The 21,178-nt window shown below is 43.9% G+C and overlaps 1 protein-coding gene across 1 annotated transcript in view; it reads left to right on the forward strand.

Annotated features, from left to right (window-relative positions):
* The first annotated feature begins 209 nt into the window (after positions 1-209).
* LOC126156227 (uncharacterized) overlaps positions 210-21,178 on the forward strand; it is a 28,316-nt gene continuing 7,347 nt past the window's right edge. The window contains exon 1 of the mRNA XM_049916295.1: positions 210-626. Within this exon, the coding sequence (XP_049772252.1) occupies positions 210-626 (417 nt within the window). The remainder of the gene's footprint in view (positions 627-21,178) is intronic.

Raw genomic sequence — 21,178 nt, forward strand, 5'->3', positions numbered from 1 at the left:
AAGGTGCACCTCATAGTGAAGTGCCGCGATCAGCGAGCACAGTTGCAGGAGCTGGTCGAGGAAAACAACGTCTTCGAGATGGAAGCCCTACTGCTGTCCGAGCTGATGCCACTGGTGCACGGCGCTCTCAGGGCTGTGGAAGGGGGAGCATTCAGGCCCCTGGCCGCGCGCTGTTACTGGTCCGGGGGTGGCCCTCGCAGTTCCTGGTGATGGAGGACCTGTCAGAGGCTGGCTTCACGCTGGCCAAGGCGGGGCACCAGCTGGACTACCAGCACTGCCTCACCGCGCTGCGAGCCTACGCGCGTCTGCACGCGGCCTCGGCCAAAGTCCTCGAGGACCACCCCCACTACAAGGTGGTCTACGACCCGAGCAAGTCGGCAGATGAGCGCCAGATGCACCTCTTGAAGGAGATGTGTGACAAAGTGTTCGGCGCCGTGGCCAACGCTTTGAAGCGCTGTCCGGGGCACGAGGAGTACGCCGAAAAATTTACACGCATTTCTGACAAGGTCGTCGAGGGGACGAACAAATTTTGGACGTCTAAGGACGTATTACTACCCGTCATTCTACACGTCAACTGTTGGAAAAACAATTTCATGTTCAAATACGTGGACGGCGCTGTTGGTGACGTAAGGATTGTAGATTTCCAGGTGAACGATCATGAGCAGTTCTCCCTTGCATTTCTTTTGCTTCCTTTATCGCACTATCTGAAGCTTTGCACACGAATAGTCGTTAATTAGTCCTTAATTCTGCTTCAACTAAATTCAAACAGTGTCGTACGTGAAGGTTTCAGAATAGCAGTCACTAATAAAGGACATAGTAAATGTGATCAGAGTGAGTTGGAGACACGCTCAACAGCTACTGCAAGTATACTTCTCGGGTTTTACTCCAGATCACACTGCAAATCCCACAATATTTGTTCGATACAGCTGTTCGACATCTTCAGGTGGTGGTAGTTGAACCGTGAATTTACTTTCAAAAAATATTCTTAAGAATTTACTTTATTTACTAGCGATTCATCAAGAACATTAACACATTTAATCACACTATCTGAGCGTGGAAGTAGTTGCCAGTGGGTAACTGATGAAAACAAATTAAATTTCTTTCAACAAATGGAAATTTTATTCGTGAAAGCCCGAACAAATTTCGACAGTATGAGCTTTTGGGCTGAGAACCTTGCCGCTCCCTTTTGACATGGCCGCAGTCACGACTGCTCACAACAACCTCTGAAAGACTACACTGGTGCAAATCTGCAACACACCAGATTACTTTAAACTAAAAATTTTAACAACTCACACAAACACATAAATTTTGCATCCCGTAGGAGGAATGGAAAGGGTAAAAAACATTTAAAAAAAAATTAACTTGACACCGCAAGTGCAACTTGATTTAAAAAAGCAAAACTCTTACGGTGTAAGGGTGGCAACTTTATATACTAAAATGACCATTTAAATAAAAACGCATGAAATGCAGTCTTACATAAAATATACAAACATGCTCTACATTACACATATACCGCCTCTCAAGATGATAGGCAAGATAAAATCATATTTCAGGAATTCGGCCCTTATACATCAAGCAATAAATTCGTTAATACCGAATCCGACAAACATGCCAGAGGCAGCTATTAACGTACGGCAGACCGACAGACAGACACACAGACACTAACTGCCTAACAAATTCGGACGAGAGACAGAAGAGCAAGCTGGGGACGAGAGACTGACCAAGAAAACAAGTAGAAATTAAAAAGTAAATGAAACAACATATCACGAACCACTTAACTTAAAAAAAACTGCGATGTCTGGCGAAGACCTGGCGCAGCACCCCCAAAACGCTCTCCCGAACCGTCCGCTGCCAGCCGCTTCAACGGACGCAGGAAGACGCGCCGATATCCTGTCTCACGGCGTCGCAGCTCGCGGCGTCCAAACCGATGTCGTGGGTTGACTCCTGTTGCTCTCGTGTCGGCTGCGAAGCCACTACCCCTAGCTATACGGCGCGGCCCACTGGACTGACGTGGCGACCAACCGATCGATCCAACCGCCAATGACCACTGCCTGAACAAACTCGAGCAGACTGGCAGCCTAACACATACAGGCACTCCGGGGGACAGACAGACACTGACTGCCCCACACTGACCCGGCTGACCATCTGACCAGACTCGCCGCCTAGCGAGCTCATAGCGCCAGTTAATTGCACGTGAACAGGCTACCTTTCCCCTTTTCCACCAGAGGGAGACACCAAAGCTGCGATTGCCACAGCGGCGCCACCGCCAGAAACGGAGGGCGACTGCTTCAGACTACGCGCTGCGGCGCCCTCTTCAAAACAGCAAATTTACCACGGCTCCGTAGCTGCTGTTGTTACTGCCTCAAGACGCGACTATTGCAATCGGATAGCGGCGACGAAACGCCATGGTTTAAAGAAAAGCCGACGGTACATAATGTCTAACTCAAACTAGCTCACACGTTGTTATATTTACAGGCCACAAGCTGTCATCATCCTACACAACACGGTAGGGCCTTACCCTCTCTGGTACGAAGAATACAAGTGGTCTCACATACCAACAGTCTGCCTGGTGAGCTACAACACCAAAGAACGATGTTCCAACAGAACAGCTATTCTGATAGGAAGCGCGCCATACCTTCTCTTCGAAGCAAGTTCAAACTAGGGACGGAAATGGAAATCTGGAGCCTCCCACTGCAATGGCGTTCTTACCATATTTTGGCGCAATGAACAGAAAGAACTCTCAAGAGACACGACATCAAGTGTGTTTTTCGACTACCAGCAGAACTGAGGAATTGGTTGTGTTAGGTCATAGACGTTCATGGTCTCAGGAAACGTAGCGTGTATAAGACCCCATGCTAATGTGGAAAATCTGGAGCTTTTGGCAGAACAGTAATTGCCCACAGTGCGCGCGGAAGGTATTTCAGCGGCTTCCGCCACAGGGGGCATTATGAGCGCCGCTTTCCTCCAACTGCGAGTGTGTATTCGCGCATGCGGTTGTGCCTGCTCCTTGTCTCATGAATTTCGACGGCACCGCACGATTATCACCAGTCACGTCCTGCAAAAGTGACAACAGCAACTACCACCACCTGAAGATGTCGAACGGTGGTATTGACGCAGTGTTGTGGTATCTGCACAATATGATCCGGCGGCATATCCGAGAAGTGTATTTGCAACAGATCCGTCGGGAAAGCCTGAAAAGTCACTCAGTAGCTAAAGTTTCAGCCAATCACAAAACAACCTTTCCTTTTTCTGTGTGGCCCTGTACGCCTCATTGTTTATGAACAAGTCTGCATCTTGAGTAGAAGCTTTTTCAATGCCCTTTCGCTACCACCACTCTGTACACATTCCGAAATCTTCCGGACCGACATTTTCTGTCGGGTTTCCTCCCTTAGCCACTGGGTTCCAGTTGTGGATGAGCGCCAGGAATTGTAACGCAGTTCTTAAGTAACTTGATCACACTGTAGCCAGCTCATTATCAAGCGGCAGTTTCAGGCTATAATAACCCAATAAATCAATTTTTACTGAAAAGTGTCCTCGAAGTCGCACGAGAAAGACTGCATAGCAAAGGAATCACACTAATCCAAAAACAAACTTAACTTTTTATTTTGATTCAAACTGTTAAATATTGATGGGAAAACTAACTCCGGATTTGAATGAAATCTTGGTTCTTTTATGTAAAACTACACTGAGGTAACAAAAGTCATGGGGTACCTCCTGGTATTCTGTCGGACCGCCTGGCTTAGTGCAACAACTCGACGTGGCATGTACTCGACAAGTACTTGGAAATCCCCTGCAGAAACATTGAGCCATGTTGCCTCTACATTCATCCATAATTGCGAAAGTGTTGTCGGTGCAGCGATCTGTGCCCAAACTGACCTCTCGATTACATCACCTCTCGATTATGTCCCATAAGTATTCGATGGGACTCATTTCGGGCGCTCTGGGTGGCCACATTATTCACTCGAACTGTCCAGAGTGTTCTCCAAAACAGCCGCTAAGAGTTGTGGCCCGGTGACTTGGCGCATTATCGTAAGTAAATATTCCCTCTCTGTGTCAGAACGTGAAGTCCATGAATGGCTGCAAATGGTCGCCAAGTAGCCGAACATAATCATTTCCAGTGAATGATCGGTTCATTTGGACCAGAGGACCCAGTTTATTCCAAGTAAGTACAGCTCCTTTATCATGGAGCCTCCACCAGCTTATGCAGTGCCTTGTTGACAAACTCGATCCGTGGGTTCGTGGGGTCTGCACCTCACTATAATCCTACCATCCTGAAACTCAGGAGAGGTGGTGCAGGCAATGCACTGCTGTTAATATAGCCACTCGCGTCGGTCGTCTGCTGCCATATCCCATTAACGCCAAATTTCGCCGCACTCTCCTAACGGATACTTTCATCATAATCTCACGTTGATTTCTGCGGTTGTTTCACGTAGTGTTGCTTGTCTGTCAGCGCAGTGTCTTTTATACTTTGTGTACGCGATACAACCACCATCTGTACATGTGCGTATCGCTATCTTGTGACTTAGGTCATCTTAGTGTAGTTTACCTAGAGGCGCGAAATCCTACATAATGGACGCAGTGCGCTCCATACGCATCCAACAACAGAGAACCTTACTAGAACAGGCGACCGCGTGGAAGAAGGTCACGGCATCCCTAACTACTGGGCTCAACACATTAAAGTTTTCGATTATCGGATGTGTTCTTGATTCATTTTGGATTTCGAGTAGAGAGTTCCGAATACTTTGAAATAATTGGTTTGTGCAATCACAGCAGAGTACTATGACACCGTTGAATCGAAGAGATGGTGTGTCTGAGCGTATTATGTGATTGCCTGTTGTTATGGTAGTAGTCATTTAAAAAATTAGTTGTACAAGGGTTTCTGTGGAAATAATTCAATAAATCAAACGCAGCAATAATCTTTAGAATGTACTAGTACATTACCGATATCCAGTTTTCGACGTATTCACCAGACAACTGGACACACTTCTGTCAAGGGTGAGTCGGCCAGGGTGACCGAGCGGTTCTAGGCGCTTCAGTCTGGAACCGCGCAACCGCTACGGTCGCAGGTTCCAATCCTGCCTCGGGGACGGATGTGTGTGATGTCCTTAGGTTAGATAGGTTTCAGTAGTTCTAAGTTCTAGGAGATTGATGACCTCAGTAGTTAAGTCCCATAATGGTCAGAGCCTTTTTTTTTTTTTTTTTTTTTTTTTTTTTTGTCAATGGTGAATAATTTTTCTGGAGCCATCACGCAAGACGGAACCAGCCTCTAACATTTTAATAGCTTCTTCATTAGATGCACAGTGATTCCCCTCACATCATCATTCCCAGAACAAATGGCACACAATTAGCACGGTACAGAGCAGTGGAAGAAAAATGATCGCTATCACCCACTGGTGGGCTTGCAGCTTTCAAAAATGGCTCAAATGACTGAGCACTATGGGACACGGGACTTAAAATCTGAGGTCAACAGTCCCCTAGAACTTAGAACTACTTAACCCTAACGAACCTAAGGACATCACACACATCCATTCCCGAGGCGGGATTCGAACCTGGGGCCGTAGTGGTCGCGCGGTTCCAGACTGAAGCGCCTAGAACCGCTCGGTCACAGAGGCCGGCGTTTCAGCTTTTATGGTGGGCGATAGGTGACAGGGATTTTCGAAAACATAGTCATCAAGAATCTGGCAAGTAATTGCTATTACATACATTAGCTTGCTGAAGCTCTGCTTCACAATTTTTACAGACTGAAGTTACTTTCCTATTTTATAAATTACACTACTGGCCATTAAAATTGCTACACCGCGAAGATGATGTGCTAAAGACGCGAAATTTAACCGACAGGAGGAAGATGCCGTGATATGCAAATGATTAGCTTTTCAGAGCGTTCCACACAAGGCTGGAGCCGGTGGCGACACCTACAACGTGCTGACATGAGGAGAGTTTTCTCATTCACAAACAGCAGTTGACCGGCGTTGCCTGGTGAAACGTTGTTGTGATGCCTCGTGTAAGGAGGAGAAATGCGTACCATCACGTTTCCGACTTTGATAAAGGTCGGATTGTAGCCTATCGCGATTGCGGTTTATCGTGTCGCGACATTGCTGCTCGTGTGAGTCGAGATCCAATGACTGTTAGCAGAATATGGAATCGGTGGATTCAGGAGGGTAATACGGAACGCCGTGCTGTACCGCAACGGCCTCGTATCACTAGCAGTCGAGATGACAGGCATCTTATCCGCATGGTTGTAAAGGTTCGAGCAGCCACGTCTCCATCCCTGAGTCAACAGATGGGGAAGTTTGCAAGACAACAATCATCTGCACGAACAGTTCGACGACGTTTGCGGCAGCATGGACCATCAGCTCGGAGATCTTGGCTGCGGTTACCCTTGACGCTGCATCACAGACAGGAGCGCCTGCGATGGTGTACTCAACGACGAACCTGGGTGCACGAATGGCAAATCGTCATTTTTTCGGATGAATGCAGGTTCTATTTACAGCAAAATGATTGTCGCATTCGTGTTTGGCGACATAGTGGTGAACGCACATTGGAAGCGTGTATTCGTCATCACCATACTGGCGTATCACCCGGCGTGATGGTATGGGGTGCCATTGTTTACATGTCTCGGTCACCTCTTGTTCGCACTGACGGCACTTTGAACAGTGGATGTTACATTTCAGATGTCTTATGACCCGGGGCTCTAATCTTCATTCGATCCCTGCGAAACCCTACATTTCAGCAGGATAATGCACGACCGCATGTTGCAGGTCCTGTACGAGCCTTTCTGGATACAGAAATTGTTCGACTGCTGCCCTAGCCATCACATTCTCCGGATGTCTCACTAATTGAAAATGTCTGGTCAATGGTGGCCGAACAACTGGCTCGTCACAATTCGCCAGTCACTACTCTTGATGAACTGTGGTATCGTGTTGAAGCTGCATGGGCAGCTGTACCTGTACACGCCATCCAAGCTCTGTTTGACTCAATGCCCAGGCGTATCAAGGCCGTTATTACGGCCAGAGGTGGTTGTTCTGGGTACTGATTTCTCAGGATCTATGCACCCAAATTGCGTGAAAATGTAATCACATGTAAGTTCCAGTATAATGTATTTGTCCAAAGAATACCCGTTTATCAACTGCATTTCTTCTTGGTGTAGCAATTTTAATGGCCAGTAGATAGATTATATAATGGTAAGACAGAGATTTAGGAACCAGGTTTTAAATTGTAAGACATTTCCTGGGGCAGATGTGGATTCTAACCACAATCTATTGGTTATGAACTGCAGATTGAAACTGAAGAAACTGCAAAAAGGTGGGAATTTAAGGAGATGGGACCTGGATAAACTGAAAGAACCAGAGGTTGTCTCACTAGGTGTAAGATAGATACTGCCTACAGGAAAATTAAAGAGACCTTTGGAGAGAAGAGAACCACTTGTATGAATATCAAGAGCTCAGATGGCAACCCAGTTCTAAGCAAAGAAGGGAAGGCAGAAAGGTGGAAGGAGTATATAGAGGGTTTATACAAGGGCGATGTACTTGAGGACAATATTATGGAAATGGAGGAGGATGTAGATGAAGACGAAATGGGAGATAAGATACTGCGTGAAGAGTTTGACAGAGCACTGAAAGACCTGAGTCGAAACAAGGCCCCGGGAGTAGACAACATTCCATTTGAACTACTGATGGCCTCGGGAGAGCCAGTCATGACAAAACTCTACCATCTGGTGAGCACGATGTATGAGACAGGCGAAATACCCTCAGACTTCAAGAAGAATATAATAATTCCAATCCCAAAGAAAGCAGGTGTTGACAGATGTGAAAATTACCGAACTATCAGTTTAATAAGTCACAGCTGCAAAATACTAACGCGAATTCTTTACAGACGAATGGAAAAACTGGTAGAAACCGACCTCGGGGTAGATCAGTTTGGATTCCGTAGAAATGTTGGAACACGTGAGGCAATACTGACCTTACGACTTATCTTAGAAGAAAGATTAAGGAAAGGCAAACCTACGTTTCTAGCATTTGTAGACTTAGAGAAAGCTTTTGACAATGTTAACTGGAATACTCTCTTTCAAATTCTGAAGGTGGCAGGGGTAAAATACAGGGAGCGAAAGGCTATTTACAGTTTGTACAGAAACCAGATGGCAGTTATAAGAGTCGAGGGGCATGAAAGGGAAGCAGTGGTTGGGAAAGGAGTAAGACAGGGTTGTAGCCTCTCCCCGATGTTATTCAATCTGTATATTGAGCAAGCAGTAAAGGAAACAAAAGAAAAATTCGGAGTAGGTATTAAAATTCATGGAGAAGAAGTAAAAACTTTGAGGTTCGCCGATGACATTGTAATTCTGTCAGAGACAGCAAAGGACTTGGAAGAGCAGTTGAACGGAATGGACAGTGTCTTGAAAGGAGGATATAAGATGAACATCAACAAAAGTAAAACGAGGATAATGGAATGTAGTCAAATTAAGTCTGGTGATGCTGAGGGAATTAGATTAGGAAATGACACACTTAAAGTAGTAAAGGAGTTTTGCTATTTAGGGAGTAAAATAACCGATGATGGTCGAAGTAGAGAGGATATAAAATGTAGACTGGCAATGGCAAGGAAAGCGTTTCTCAAGAAGAGGAATTTGTTAACATCGAGTATAGATTTAGGTGTCAGGAAGTCGTTTCTGAAAGTATTTGTATGGAGTGTAGCCATGTATGGAAGTGAAACATGGACGATAACTAGTTTGGACAAGAAGAGAATAGAAGCTTTCGAAATGTGGTGCTACAGAAGAATGCTGAAGATAAGGTGGGTAGATCACGTAACTAATGAGGAGGTATTGAATAGGATTGGGGAGAAGAGAAGTTTGTGGCACAACTTGACTAGAAGAAGGGATCGGTTGGTAGGACATGTTTTGAGGCATCAAGGGATCACAAATTTAGCATTGGAGGGCAGTGTGGAGGGTAAAAATCGTAGAGGGAGACCAAGAGATGAATACACTAAGCAGATTCAGAAGGATGTAGGTTGCAGTAGATACTGGGAGATGAAGAAGCTTGCACAGGATAGAGTAGCTTGGAGAGCTGCATCAAACCAGTCTCAGGACTGAAGACCACAACAACAACATAGTGTACCTGTGCTGTGAAACGGTGGGCTGTTACAGAAATTCACTACTAACAGAGATAGAAAAGCGGCCAGTAAGTAAAAAAGGTTGACTATTGTTACACTAATCAGCTCTGGTCACTGCGAAAAATCCCGTCGATGTTTTCAGTTAATTTATTGTCTCCCTAGAGGATGAAATGACTTAGTTACTTACTAGCATTAGATTTATTTAACCATTTGTTTTCTGAAAGCAGCTAGTTGTGCCAAATGATATCACAGTTTATAAGATATATTACTTTATTCCAGTTCGTTTTCACAGTCACACTCTGCCACTGTCCCAACGGAAAACACCTTAGCAGCATGTGTATGCGCCACCGAACATTTGAGCTGATTCCATTACATTGCCGTCATACAAAGTAGTCTTTCCAAAATAACAACAACAGCCACAAATTTCGCACATTCTAGCATTCTAAGATTATTGTTGACCGCGAAATTTCGTTGTTGTTAAGAAAAGATTTTTGCTTTGTTTTATTTACGTAGAAAAATTTCGCAAGACATGTGGCACTATTATACACTAAGGGTACAGATTTCTGGTGAAAACGATCCATATATGGGAATAATATCTCTGAGTTGTTTTTAAAGAGTTTTCAGTATGTCACCTGACACATACATCAATGTTATTGTAATGTTATACTAAGGCTGTTTTTAGTCTCTGAATTTTTGCTGCGGTGGCACATGGAGTGTGTAATCTGGCATTTTCATGCTTAAAATTTGCTTTTTCCTTTCGAAGCATATCAGTTCGCAGCATTGCGATGTAAAGCTCTGAACTAATTATTATTCCACGAAAATCCATGAAAATCAAGTTCGATGGTACCACTTTCGCCTCAAAACACTTATGCGATGTTTTGTTCCAGATGACGACCGTGTCTTGCAATTTTTTCTCTGAACGATCCTTTGTGTTGATATTCCATAGACGTATGTTTCACCTCTGGTACTTAGTGGTGTGTCAACGTTTCGTCTTCTGTCAGAGTTGAATACAGAAAAGCGTCACATTCAGTCTTGTAACGCAAGAGGAGTTCCCGGCTGCTCCAGTCCACAAGCTTTCATTTGCGACGTCGACGTCCCGCTTGCACATTGTATACAGATCTTACAGTGACCAGAGTAACGCTATGACCTACACGTTGTTGTGAATGCCGATTATTCTCGGCATTTCTTTCAGAGTGAAACGTCGACTACACTGAAACAACTATTTTTGCGTGTTCAACTCAGGGGTTGATGTCATAGGACGTCCAACTTTATTTTTACGACGCCAATCAGTCATTTTCACCTTGTAGCGGTTCCACCTGCTTTTATTTCTTCCATTGTTGATTGTCCTCAGTGTCGATCTACTGTGTTGCTACACTGTCTGAAATATGGGGTTTGAGACTGGGACACTGATTATTGTAATTAATGTAGCCGACAGATGCACAGTTGCGTTTTACTGCCTTTTACTTTCACATTTCACAACCCCCCATATACATATTTATATGGTCAGTGCACTATTGTTTAACTTTCCATAAGCCTCATTACTAGTTTGCAGGCGAATATCCACATACTGCTACAATAGTTTATTGTTGAACATGTATGAGCAGTAAAACGTAACCACAAAGTTCACAACTGCTGATGAATAATCAGGTACGTATGGAGCAGACACTGTCATTGTTTTTACCCACTGCCTAATTGTTTAACACTTATTCCACAATTAATTTGAAGTATGGTTGTTGTTCTAACCAGCACAGGTTACTCGTCTGAAACTCGGTCATGGACTGTCTCATGGCCAAAAATCGGGCCCTTATATATCATCACAATAATAGGTGCTGAAACTACACAGTGTTCGAAATTTAATTTACAGAAATTACTGTTGTGTTGGCTGAAGAGCCAACACCATGTTACTAGAGGAGGCCGAAATGCACGCGTTTTAGCTCACGCAGGCTGACGTGAGGACGGAAGGACTATAATGACGTGAGGTCTGGAACATGACAAGGAATTAGAATTCAGAAAGCGGACGTAATTAGTGTGATACTTAACTTTAATCCATTAATGATGAACGTCGCTCTTGACGGTGCATGAGTCACAATTTTATCTGTTCAGAAGACATAGTAACTGAATATGGCGCCTTGCTAGGTCGTAGCAAATGACGTAGCTGAATGCTATACTAAACTGTCGTCTCTGCAAATGAGAGCGCATGTAGTCAGTGAACCATCGCTAGCAAAGTCGGCTGTACAACTGGGGCGAGTGCCAGGGAATCTCTCTAGACTAGACCTGCCGTGTGGCGGCGCTCGGTCTGCAATCCCTGATAGTGGCGACACGCGGTTGCGACGTATACTAACGGACCGCGGCCGATTTAAAGGCTACCACCTAGCAAGTGTGGTGTCTGGCGGTGACACCACACAATAAATTTCACTCTTAATATTGCCATCCTTACTTTTAATTTCAAAGAAGTTTGTTTTGACTTTCTGAATGCCAAGTTAATCCTTCTGACTATCATTTCTTTTTCGATTTATTCACATTTTTCGTGTAGCCATCTCACCTTAGCTTCCTTGCACTTCATATTTGTTTCTTCCCTATGTGAGTTGTACTTCTTCATTCCTGAATTTCCTAAACATTTTTCTACATCCTTCTGAACATTGATAAATTGAAAATTTTCTTCCTTGTTACTATGGCTTTCTTTCAAACTTCTGTGATTTTCTTAGAGATGTCCATTCTTCTTCAACTGAGCTGTCTACTGAGGTATTAGAAATATGCCTTGGGAAATTAAGAGTTCTAAAATCTGAAGAGTTACCCCTCTACATTCTGGAAACTCGCACCCCGATCTCTAGTGAAGCTGTACCTATAACCCAGATAAGTCATCTATAGTTAAAGTTCTTGGGAGAATGTATTCGATATATATCTGAGGATATCTTATACCTTTCCATTAAAAAAATAAAAATAAAGAATATCAACTTATTGCTAAGTGTATATATGAAAAATATCTCTTAACTACTAAATGTCTGTTTAAGAGCATGCCGACGTTTTCCATGTGTCCATATCAGAGGTCTCGTGATTATTGAACACAAAACACAAAAGCACAGTATATATGAAATGAAAAGAAAGTGGTAGAAACTAACATTAGAGTCATAGAACATAATCATAATTGAGCTGTGCGTGGCTCATGTTCCCGCCATCATGTATTTTATACCCTGTTTTTAGTGTACTTCCACCTCACTGCGTTAAATTAAATTACTGGTGTCACTGAGTTGCTGCTTTGCCCGACCGTGAGCGGTGCTAGCAGCACGTATCAGTATGTCCGCTCTCGTAGTATCTTTGCATGACTGCTATTATTTCCCGGTCGTTGTCCATCGTAAACCTGTTCGGATCGCGAATTTGGGCTGCCAGTCAGTCGGAACACGTCTGTAGCGCAGTTCGAACCTGCCAGTCGGGGAGTTGCAATGTGGCACTAGTGCAGTCGGGTTGGAGCAGTGCGGTCTGCGTCGACATGGCTCGCCCGACCATTACCGCCACGCATCACTTGAGCCGGGCCAGGATATCTTCGTGCGGAGCAGTCGGCTGAGTCCGCTGGAGGTCCCTGCGCAGTGTTGGAGCGTGTGTAGAGCTGTACGATCGCTACGAGCTTCGTGGCTCACCGATCCAGGGCATCAAAGTTGAGTGGTGTCTTAAGTTCCCAAGCCACGTCCGGTCATGTTGTGTCGTTCGTTTCGGTGGCTCGCTGTTGGGGAGCTTTTCCTGTGAGCAGCACCGTGCGTTTGTAGTGGTGAAATGGAGCCGCCATGCGGTGGAATTAACTATATTGTTTCTCTACAATTCAAATGCACCAGCGGAATTTTCTGATTTGTGGCCGTTAGTGTTCTGCTTACCTGCCCTGGCCACTGACGTAAATTCAGGCAGTGTTCCTTTTTGGTGACGTTAACTATATTACCTTACTTCAAATTCAAGTGTACGAGCGGAATTTTCTGCCTTGTGGCCGTTAGTGTTTCGGTTACCTGCCCTGGCCAGTAATTTCAAGCAGAGTCCTTTCCTCACCTTTTGTCGCTGTCCAGCATTGTGTGTAGTTTGTATGGCTTAATACATATTTAATTTTGGATAATCGTGTCCGTAACTGCTTGGTCTTTGAGTTTTTATGTACCGATTGGTGGCAAGCAAGTCGTTTGGTCGATCGGTTTGTGACTGTCTCTTGGTTGGGTTACTGACGGATCAAGTGTAATTCGGCTCACTACCTGTCTCATCTAAGTGAACGAGGGCTGACGGACCCCCTGGAGGCTTCTGAGTGCCGTTGTCTTTACTGTCTTTCTCATGGGTGTTTGAGTGTCTGTTTATAATCTATCATAGCCAATGATTTTTAAAATTTCTTGTTTTCTGTGTCTTATGTAAATCAAAGGCTTTCAGCTGACGCTACGGTCGCAGGAGGATCATGATGAGTCAGTAAATATGTACTGTGTTTCTGTTTGAACCTGCAACATCACAAATCAGAATATTTCTATTGTTTCTGTACGTCCATCCCTGTGATCGATGGTCCGTGGGTCTTCAACTGTGGACTTACTAATAAAATGAAACATCTCCAGCCATCGTTTGTGTGTGATTTTATTGAATGGCAACCAGTCTCGGTGACTCGCTACTCAATCTTCAGGCTTATAAGCATAAACAGAAATGTTAGCATCATCAATTTCCCAACTACACAAATACAAAGACAGATTAAAAACAGAATAAGGATCAAGGGCAACTGGCAATTGACCGCTTTCGATACAGGATATTTGGATACGTCATATATATTTCTTGTATTTTTGTACCTTAAGGTTGTTGATTTTGTACACATTATTAGGTGTAAAATGATTCTCAGCTGTATCTAATTCGTCAATAGAACGCTGGATACGCGTTTCACTTTTGATGTTACTGTTAACGTACCATCTGACGTACGGATACTGCATGTCATGTGGATGTGTTTTACCAGTTTGTGACATTTACACGGGTTAGATAGTAGCTCTTGACTTCTATTTGTTTTATGGCAGTACATGATATATGAATGCATTGACACATGAATGTTGTTCACCCTGAATAGTACGTTGCGAGCGTTTTTCATATATTCTGCATATTCTGTGACATTGGTGGTTTCCCAGATTTGATCCCTTCGAATTTGACGTTTTATGCATATGACATAAGTGTACTCCTCTAAAATTGTACCTCAGCATTTTTATCTCTGACGTGACAAATATATTATCATTTTCATAGCTTTATCTACATTTACACTTATATTTTATTCATGCTGTATTTTCACAACGGGTGCTTGCACGTGAATGTGTATACTTTATTCATCTTGAACATTATATTGGGTTCGGTATATTCTATGAATTGTTTGACATAGGTGGTTTTCTACATTTGGTCTTATGGTATGTCATTTATTGGCCGGAATATTCCCTTTGGGGTTCGGCCACCGTATTGCAAGTCTTTTTAGTTGACGCCACGTCGGCGACTTGAGTATCAATGATGATGAAAATGATGACAAAGGACACACAACACCCAGCCCCTGCCGGGAATCGAACCTGGACGCACTTGCGTGGTAGGTGGTACCGCTACTCCACGGAGGCGGACATTTGCTCTTATGACACGTTCTTGATACGCAGATCCACCACACTGCACATGACGGCGCTATGATAATCCGTCACATCACATATGTACTATGGGCCCACATAGGTGACTGACCTCTCTCTACTTGGATTGAAATGCACTAATCTTAAAGCTTGCTGGATCCGGTTTACGACGAGGTCGTGCACCCTCGTGACCACAGCCCTTCCATCTGGCAGTCCATGCGTGCCGCCAGTGGTCCTGGCATCTTCTCGCACTGCGCGGACCTGGCTCCTCATGAGTTCCCAACCGAACTGGCCCACCCACACGACACGGAAGGACAACGCTCTCGCCCCAAAGATGGGGCAACAGCTACTACATACCGACAACCAGCGCTGTATATGAAGTAAATGTGCCTGAGCCGTGCGGCGGCTCGCGTTGCTGCTGTTTGTAGGTTTCCGCCCTCTGTTGCAGGCCAGACGTATCGTTTAATTGGTTTGCTTGCTGTTGTTCGCCTTCTTCTAGTGTTGACTGGCGCCACTCGGTTTCACAAGCGTTGCCTCTCTGCTAGTGGCTGCAGTGTCGTGTCTGCGGTGACACCACAATTGCAATTAAAACATTAAATTAACTGAATACATCGAAAAATCCCGTCTTTTTTAACAGTTTCATCTTCTACAAGAGTTAGGCCTTTTTATTTGGTTAAATGATGAAATTAACAAATATCATTACACAAACAATACTTTTGACACCACTATTAATTACTTTTAAATTAATTAAGGGCTGGCTTTGCTAACATGTTATCAAATAGACCTAAACAGATACTTTGAGACTACTAGTACTGTATTTAGCCTTCCAAATGTTTATAATTAGTATGGAATTTATATTTGTCAACAATAGAATTTAAGTTACAAAGTAATCATTGATTTCTCCCTATAATGAAAGATACTAACTATGAAAAGTCAAAAAAATTTCAGGAGACAGCTGGCTAAACAAGAGTGGAATTAAAATTGTCCCAGCTTGCTTCGTCACATCACACCCTCATTGGATTGACCAGGTTACCAATAGCTAACTCGACAATTCAGTGACCACAAATGAAGCCAGAAATTGGGTTTAACTATATACACACACAAAATTATTGCATGAGAAATCTTATCAAAACTAAAGTACATTTGTGTTTTCAAATTTATATTTACGTGAACTGCCCATACGAAAATCCCCATACAAAATATTTACATACAGTGCATTGCAAAATTACACAAAATATCCACATGCTATACTTTCAACAAAAATTATTCATCTTCATCATATGTGATGCCTTTCTTGGGCAAGCAAAGATTACATTTAAAGATAGATATCATTTTATACAAGTTCTTTATTTCTAAACAAAATAAATCCTCATGGGTTGAAAAAAACTAAATTTTACAGCGCATTGCAATTTATTTTATTTTTAGATAGAAAATTTCACTTACTAAATGTTCAGTATTTTTCACAAGCACTTTCACTTTTTCCATGAACTTTAACACACTTTCTCACCCGGCTGTCCACACCTTCAACATGTCCAAGTGTCAGTTAGCAAGGAAATGCACCATGGTTAGTTCCCTTGGAGATGGTTTTCCTCCGCCACAGTACGTGGAAAAATGAGACAAAATGCTCTTCTTTAGTACACTTATACTTCTAACTTAAATCTAAGAAAAGAAATGTTTAACACTAGTGGCAAATGATAGTCATTACATTATAAATAAATACACTGCATAGTTCTCATAGCATTACAATAATTAGTACTAAATTTGACTATAGTACAAAAGGTGTGGACAAGAAAAAATTTAAAATCAAGCACACATTACACTACAAAACATTACTTTAAGTCATAACTCTGTCTAAAACTGGTTAAACTTGAAAGATTTGGGTTTCTTTCTCAATTGCAAAATAGCAAAAAATCAAGATTTGCAATAGCATAGATTTACTAATCATTATGTTATGAAAAAAGAATAGAGTCGCCATTACATAGCTTAATTACTACTCAGATCAAAATTAAGGGAATGGAAGTTGTACCAAACCATAGCCACACTTGTCTACTCAACTCTGAGCACTACTCTCATTCAGCCAGAAAATGAAATCCTCATAAAATCACAAAATGTTACCAAATAGCTTACCTCTCAGAAAATTCACATCATTCTAGCACCACAGTTATCAGTTAATCAGTAAAATTACTTTTCTTCATCCCATTATTACCATTTTAAGCTCATAATTCCTCAGAACCCAAACATAAGTTTTCAGATAACGTGTAGATCGAGTGAGGCAGCATTATATGACTCACCAGAATATTGCTCTTTCTGTTAAGCTCTCATTCCCAGATGCAGTGTCATGAATTGCAGAATATAAACAGTACAAAATGTTGCCTAGCTCACAATTATATCGTCAATACAGTTACACCACATTCGTTTGTACACAGTTATCTTCCTCATTACCCAAGCATGTCTGTCAGTTCCATTATTCTACTTTCATTTCTTACCTCATTAGATAGTGGAGTGCATTCTCAAAAAAATATCCCTACTGCAGAGACAGGCTCCCTATACTTTAAGACCATAACATTATTCATTATTTTATTATTTCATTATTTTTTCATTATCTTACAAATAAACACCTGCTCTGCTTATCTAATGCAAAATTGACTGTACTGAGAAACACTCCACTGTAACAGATCCTTATGCTAAGGCTAACTTAACTCTCATTACTGATCAGACAAAATAATTGCTCAGAAAAACTATTATTTCACTGGATTCCATCAAACTGCTCGATAGTCTAGCCTGAAGGGCGATATACCTACAAATCTTGCTTATTCTTCAAACATACATTACTCCAGGCTACTATGTTGGAATTCCTTAATGTTAGAACAGGCTTTACCATGACACAGATAGATAGTTATCTCCATACACTGATTGCTCTGAACACAGACACTTCTATTATACCACAATTAATACTAAGATCTCATATTTAAGATGTTTTTTATTGCTTATTGGGTTTTCTGCTGCACCAATGAGCTGATTACTTCAGATGTTAATTATCCTCCACACACATGACACCTTTCATTTTCAGTTTACCTTACCTCTTTGTTTGACATAAATTCTTTAACCATGATACCACTTTACTTTCTTCCATCCTCTTATCATTGCATTACTTATAACTAACATAACATAATACACATACACACAGATAACACTAGAGAAACCTTTTCTAAAATATTCCTATACTAAAGTACGCTACTGTACAAAATTACATGAAACTCTAGGATATAATGGTTCTGATTTACTTATGAACTACAGATAGAATAGGAGACGAGTTTGACTTCCTCAGAAAACATGAAACTTGAGACAGATAGCTGGGATAAGCATTATCGCCACATAATGATTTCAACACAGACTGTTGAACCCTCTACTTGCTAACTGTAATTTCACAAGGAATTAGGCCAAAATATTACAGCAAAGCTGAGATTTTGGATCACCAAGAAATTACACTCCAACAGCTGTCCTAGCAATTCCACAGTTAATAGTACCTCTTGTTTCACACTCTTTGAGTGTGTGTGTGTGGTTTGAGGTTTTCGGGCGCTAAACAGCGTGGTCGTCAGAGCCCAAACGCATAGAAACAGGAACACATGCAGTGAAGGGACGAAGACGGACACCGAACAAGGAGAACGGCTAAAAGACACAGACCTGACGCAGTTCCAAATCCTCACATACAGGCAAAACAAGAGGAGAAGAAACGCACTAAAAGAGGAAAGGAAACACAAGGAAAAGAGAACAGAAATAGAAGTGAAACAAATAGGTAATCGTGACTTGCGGACCTCTTACCTAAAGCCTGGGTGAGTCAGTCACCCAGCAGCACATTAAAATCCTCTCCCTAAAATCCGAGGCAACAAATTGGACAGGACACAAAAGCGTAAGACCTTAATCACCGTCGTTGCGTCGTCTTGCAAAATAGAGGGCAAGTCCGGTGGCAAGGAAACCACCGCCCTCTGGTCAGAGAATAAAGGACAGTCAAGTAAAATGTGGCGGACCGTAATCTGGACGCCACAAGCACTGCAGATTGGGGGGTCCTCCCGCCGGAGTAAAAAACCGTGCGTTAAGGGACTGTGCCCGATGCGGAGGCGAGTGAGGAGAACCTCATCCCGCCTGCATGACTGGTAGGACGTACGCCATGGCCGCGTGGTGGCCTTGACCAGACGCAGCTTATTTTCACCGACTGCCAGCCACTCCTCTTCCCATTGACGCATAACACGAAAACGCAAAAGGGAGGTAACAGCATGGAGGGGGACGGCACATTCAACAACGTGAGGGAGGGAACATGCATCTTTGGCAGCCACATCCGCCAGTTCGTTTCCCCTAATACCCACGTGCCCCGGCACCCAGCAGAAAGAAACCTCCTTCCCCTGCCGTTGCAGGTGGAGTAGGGCATCATGGATGTTCTGGACGACCGTATCCGCTGGGTACAAGTGTTGCATGGTCTGAAGGGCACTCAGGGAGTCAGAACAGATGAGAAACTTAAGACTGGGAACACATCTCATCTGCTCCAATGCCCGCAAGATCGCAAACAATTCGGCATCAAAGATGGTAAACGCTGCAGGAAGCCGTAACTTGACGACTCGATCAGGGAAAACAACAGCACAACTAACAGAGTCCCCCTGTTTAGAGCCATCCCTAAATACTGGTACATGGTCGGGATGCTGGTTTAAAATATCATAAAATAAGGAGGTAAAAACAAACGCAGGAGTGCAGCTCCTCCGGTACTCTGACAAGTCTAAAAGGACGCTGGGCCTCTCGAGCAACCAGGATGGCAGACGGGTAAAACCCTGGAGTTGGGGTGCCACACGCTCCACACCAAGGGACTCAAGCAAATGCTTGGCACGAATCCCAAATGGTCTCGTTGCCCTTGGACGACTGGGAAAGAGATGTTCCATAGGCGGTCGGGCAACAGTAGGGTACGCAGGGGAGGTAGGACAGGCAAGGAATTGACACACCCGTCGCACCATGAGGAGTTTCTGCCGGATGGCGAGCGGCGGTTCCCCTGCCTCAGCACACAGGCTGGGAATGGGACTGGTACGGAAGGCACCAGTAGCCAGCCTGATACCCTCATGGTGTACTGCGTCAAGAATCTTCAGATACGAAGGCCTCGCTGACCCATACACAGTGCATCCATAGTCAAGACGCGACCGGACGAAAGCCCTATAAAACTGCAGCAGACGCACCCGATCTGCTCCCCAGGACCGATGGCTCAGACACTTCAAAATATTCAGCGCCTTCAGGGCCCGCACCTTGAGGTCTGTAAGGTGTGGCAACCACGACAACTTGGAATCAAAAGTGAGGCCCAGGAACCTCACAGTGTCTCTAAAAGGAAGAATGGTGCCCCTCAGACGCAATTCAGGGGAGGTAAAAGCACGTCGAGAACGATTAAAATGAACACACACACATTTGTCTGCAGAAAAGGTAAAACCCGTCTTCGCAGTCCATGCCTCTAATCGCTTTATCGTAAGCTGCAGCTGCCGACTAGCAGTGACAAGACTAGAGGAAGAACAGAAAACAGCAAAATCGTCCACAAACAAGGAGCACTGGGCAGGACTCCGGATAGTGGCCGTGATACTGTTAATGGCGACGGCAAAGAGGGTGACACTTAAAACGCTTCCCTGAGGAACACCATTCTCCTGCTCGTACAAATCAGATAACACATTACCAACCCAATATCGAAAGAGGCGGCGGGAAAGAAAGGACCGAATGAAGATGGGGAGATGGCCACGAAAGCCCCATTGATGGAGTTGATTGAGGATAAGGCGGTGCCAAGTACTGTCATACGCCTTATTAATGTCAAAGAATACACCTAGACAATGCTGGTTACGTAGGAAGGCCTGCTGGATGGCCGCCTCAAGCAGGGTCAAGTTGTCTATAGTTGAAGGACATCTCCGAAAGCCACACTGAGAGTGGTTAAGAAGCTGCCTGGTCTCGAGCAGCCAAACCAGGCGACGGTTGACCATGCGTTCCAATGTCTTCCCGACACAGCTCGTCAAAGCAATACTCCGATAACTACTGGGATGCACTCGGTCCTTTCCCGGTTTGAGGAGGGGAATCAAAATCGCCTCCCTCCACGAGTCAGGGAACGTGCCGGATGACCATATCATATTAAAACAATTGAGGAGAACTTCCTTGGATGGCAGCAACAAGTGCTGCAGCATGCTGTACAGGATTTGATCATCACCTGGCGCAGTATCATGAGCCACAGACAGCGCCGAATCCAGTTCCCACATTGTGAAGGGGCAGTTGTAGGGTTCAGAATTTGGAGACCGGAAGTCCAAGTGATCCCTCTCCATGGCAGTGCGGTAGCGGCATAAATCTGGATCACAGTTAATAGTGACAGTAGATTCGGCAAAATACATGGCCAGTGTCTGGGCAATGTCTCTCGGCGCCGTGAGTAGACAACCCTGATGCAGCAATGCCGTGACAGGTAGTTGGCTGCGTTTCCCGGA

This window comes from Schistocerca cancellata, chromosome 2 (genome assembly GCF_023864275.1).
Source record: "Schistocerca cancellata isolate TAMUIC-IGC-003103 chromosome 2, iqSchCanc2.1, whole genome shotgun sequence".
In the NCBI taxonomy this organism is placed as follows: domain Eukaryota; kingdom Metazoa; phylum Arthropoda; class Insecta; order Orthoptera; family Acrididae; genus Schistocerca; species Schistocerca cancellata.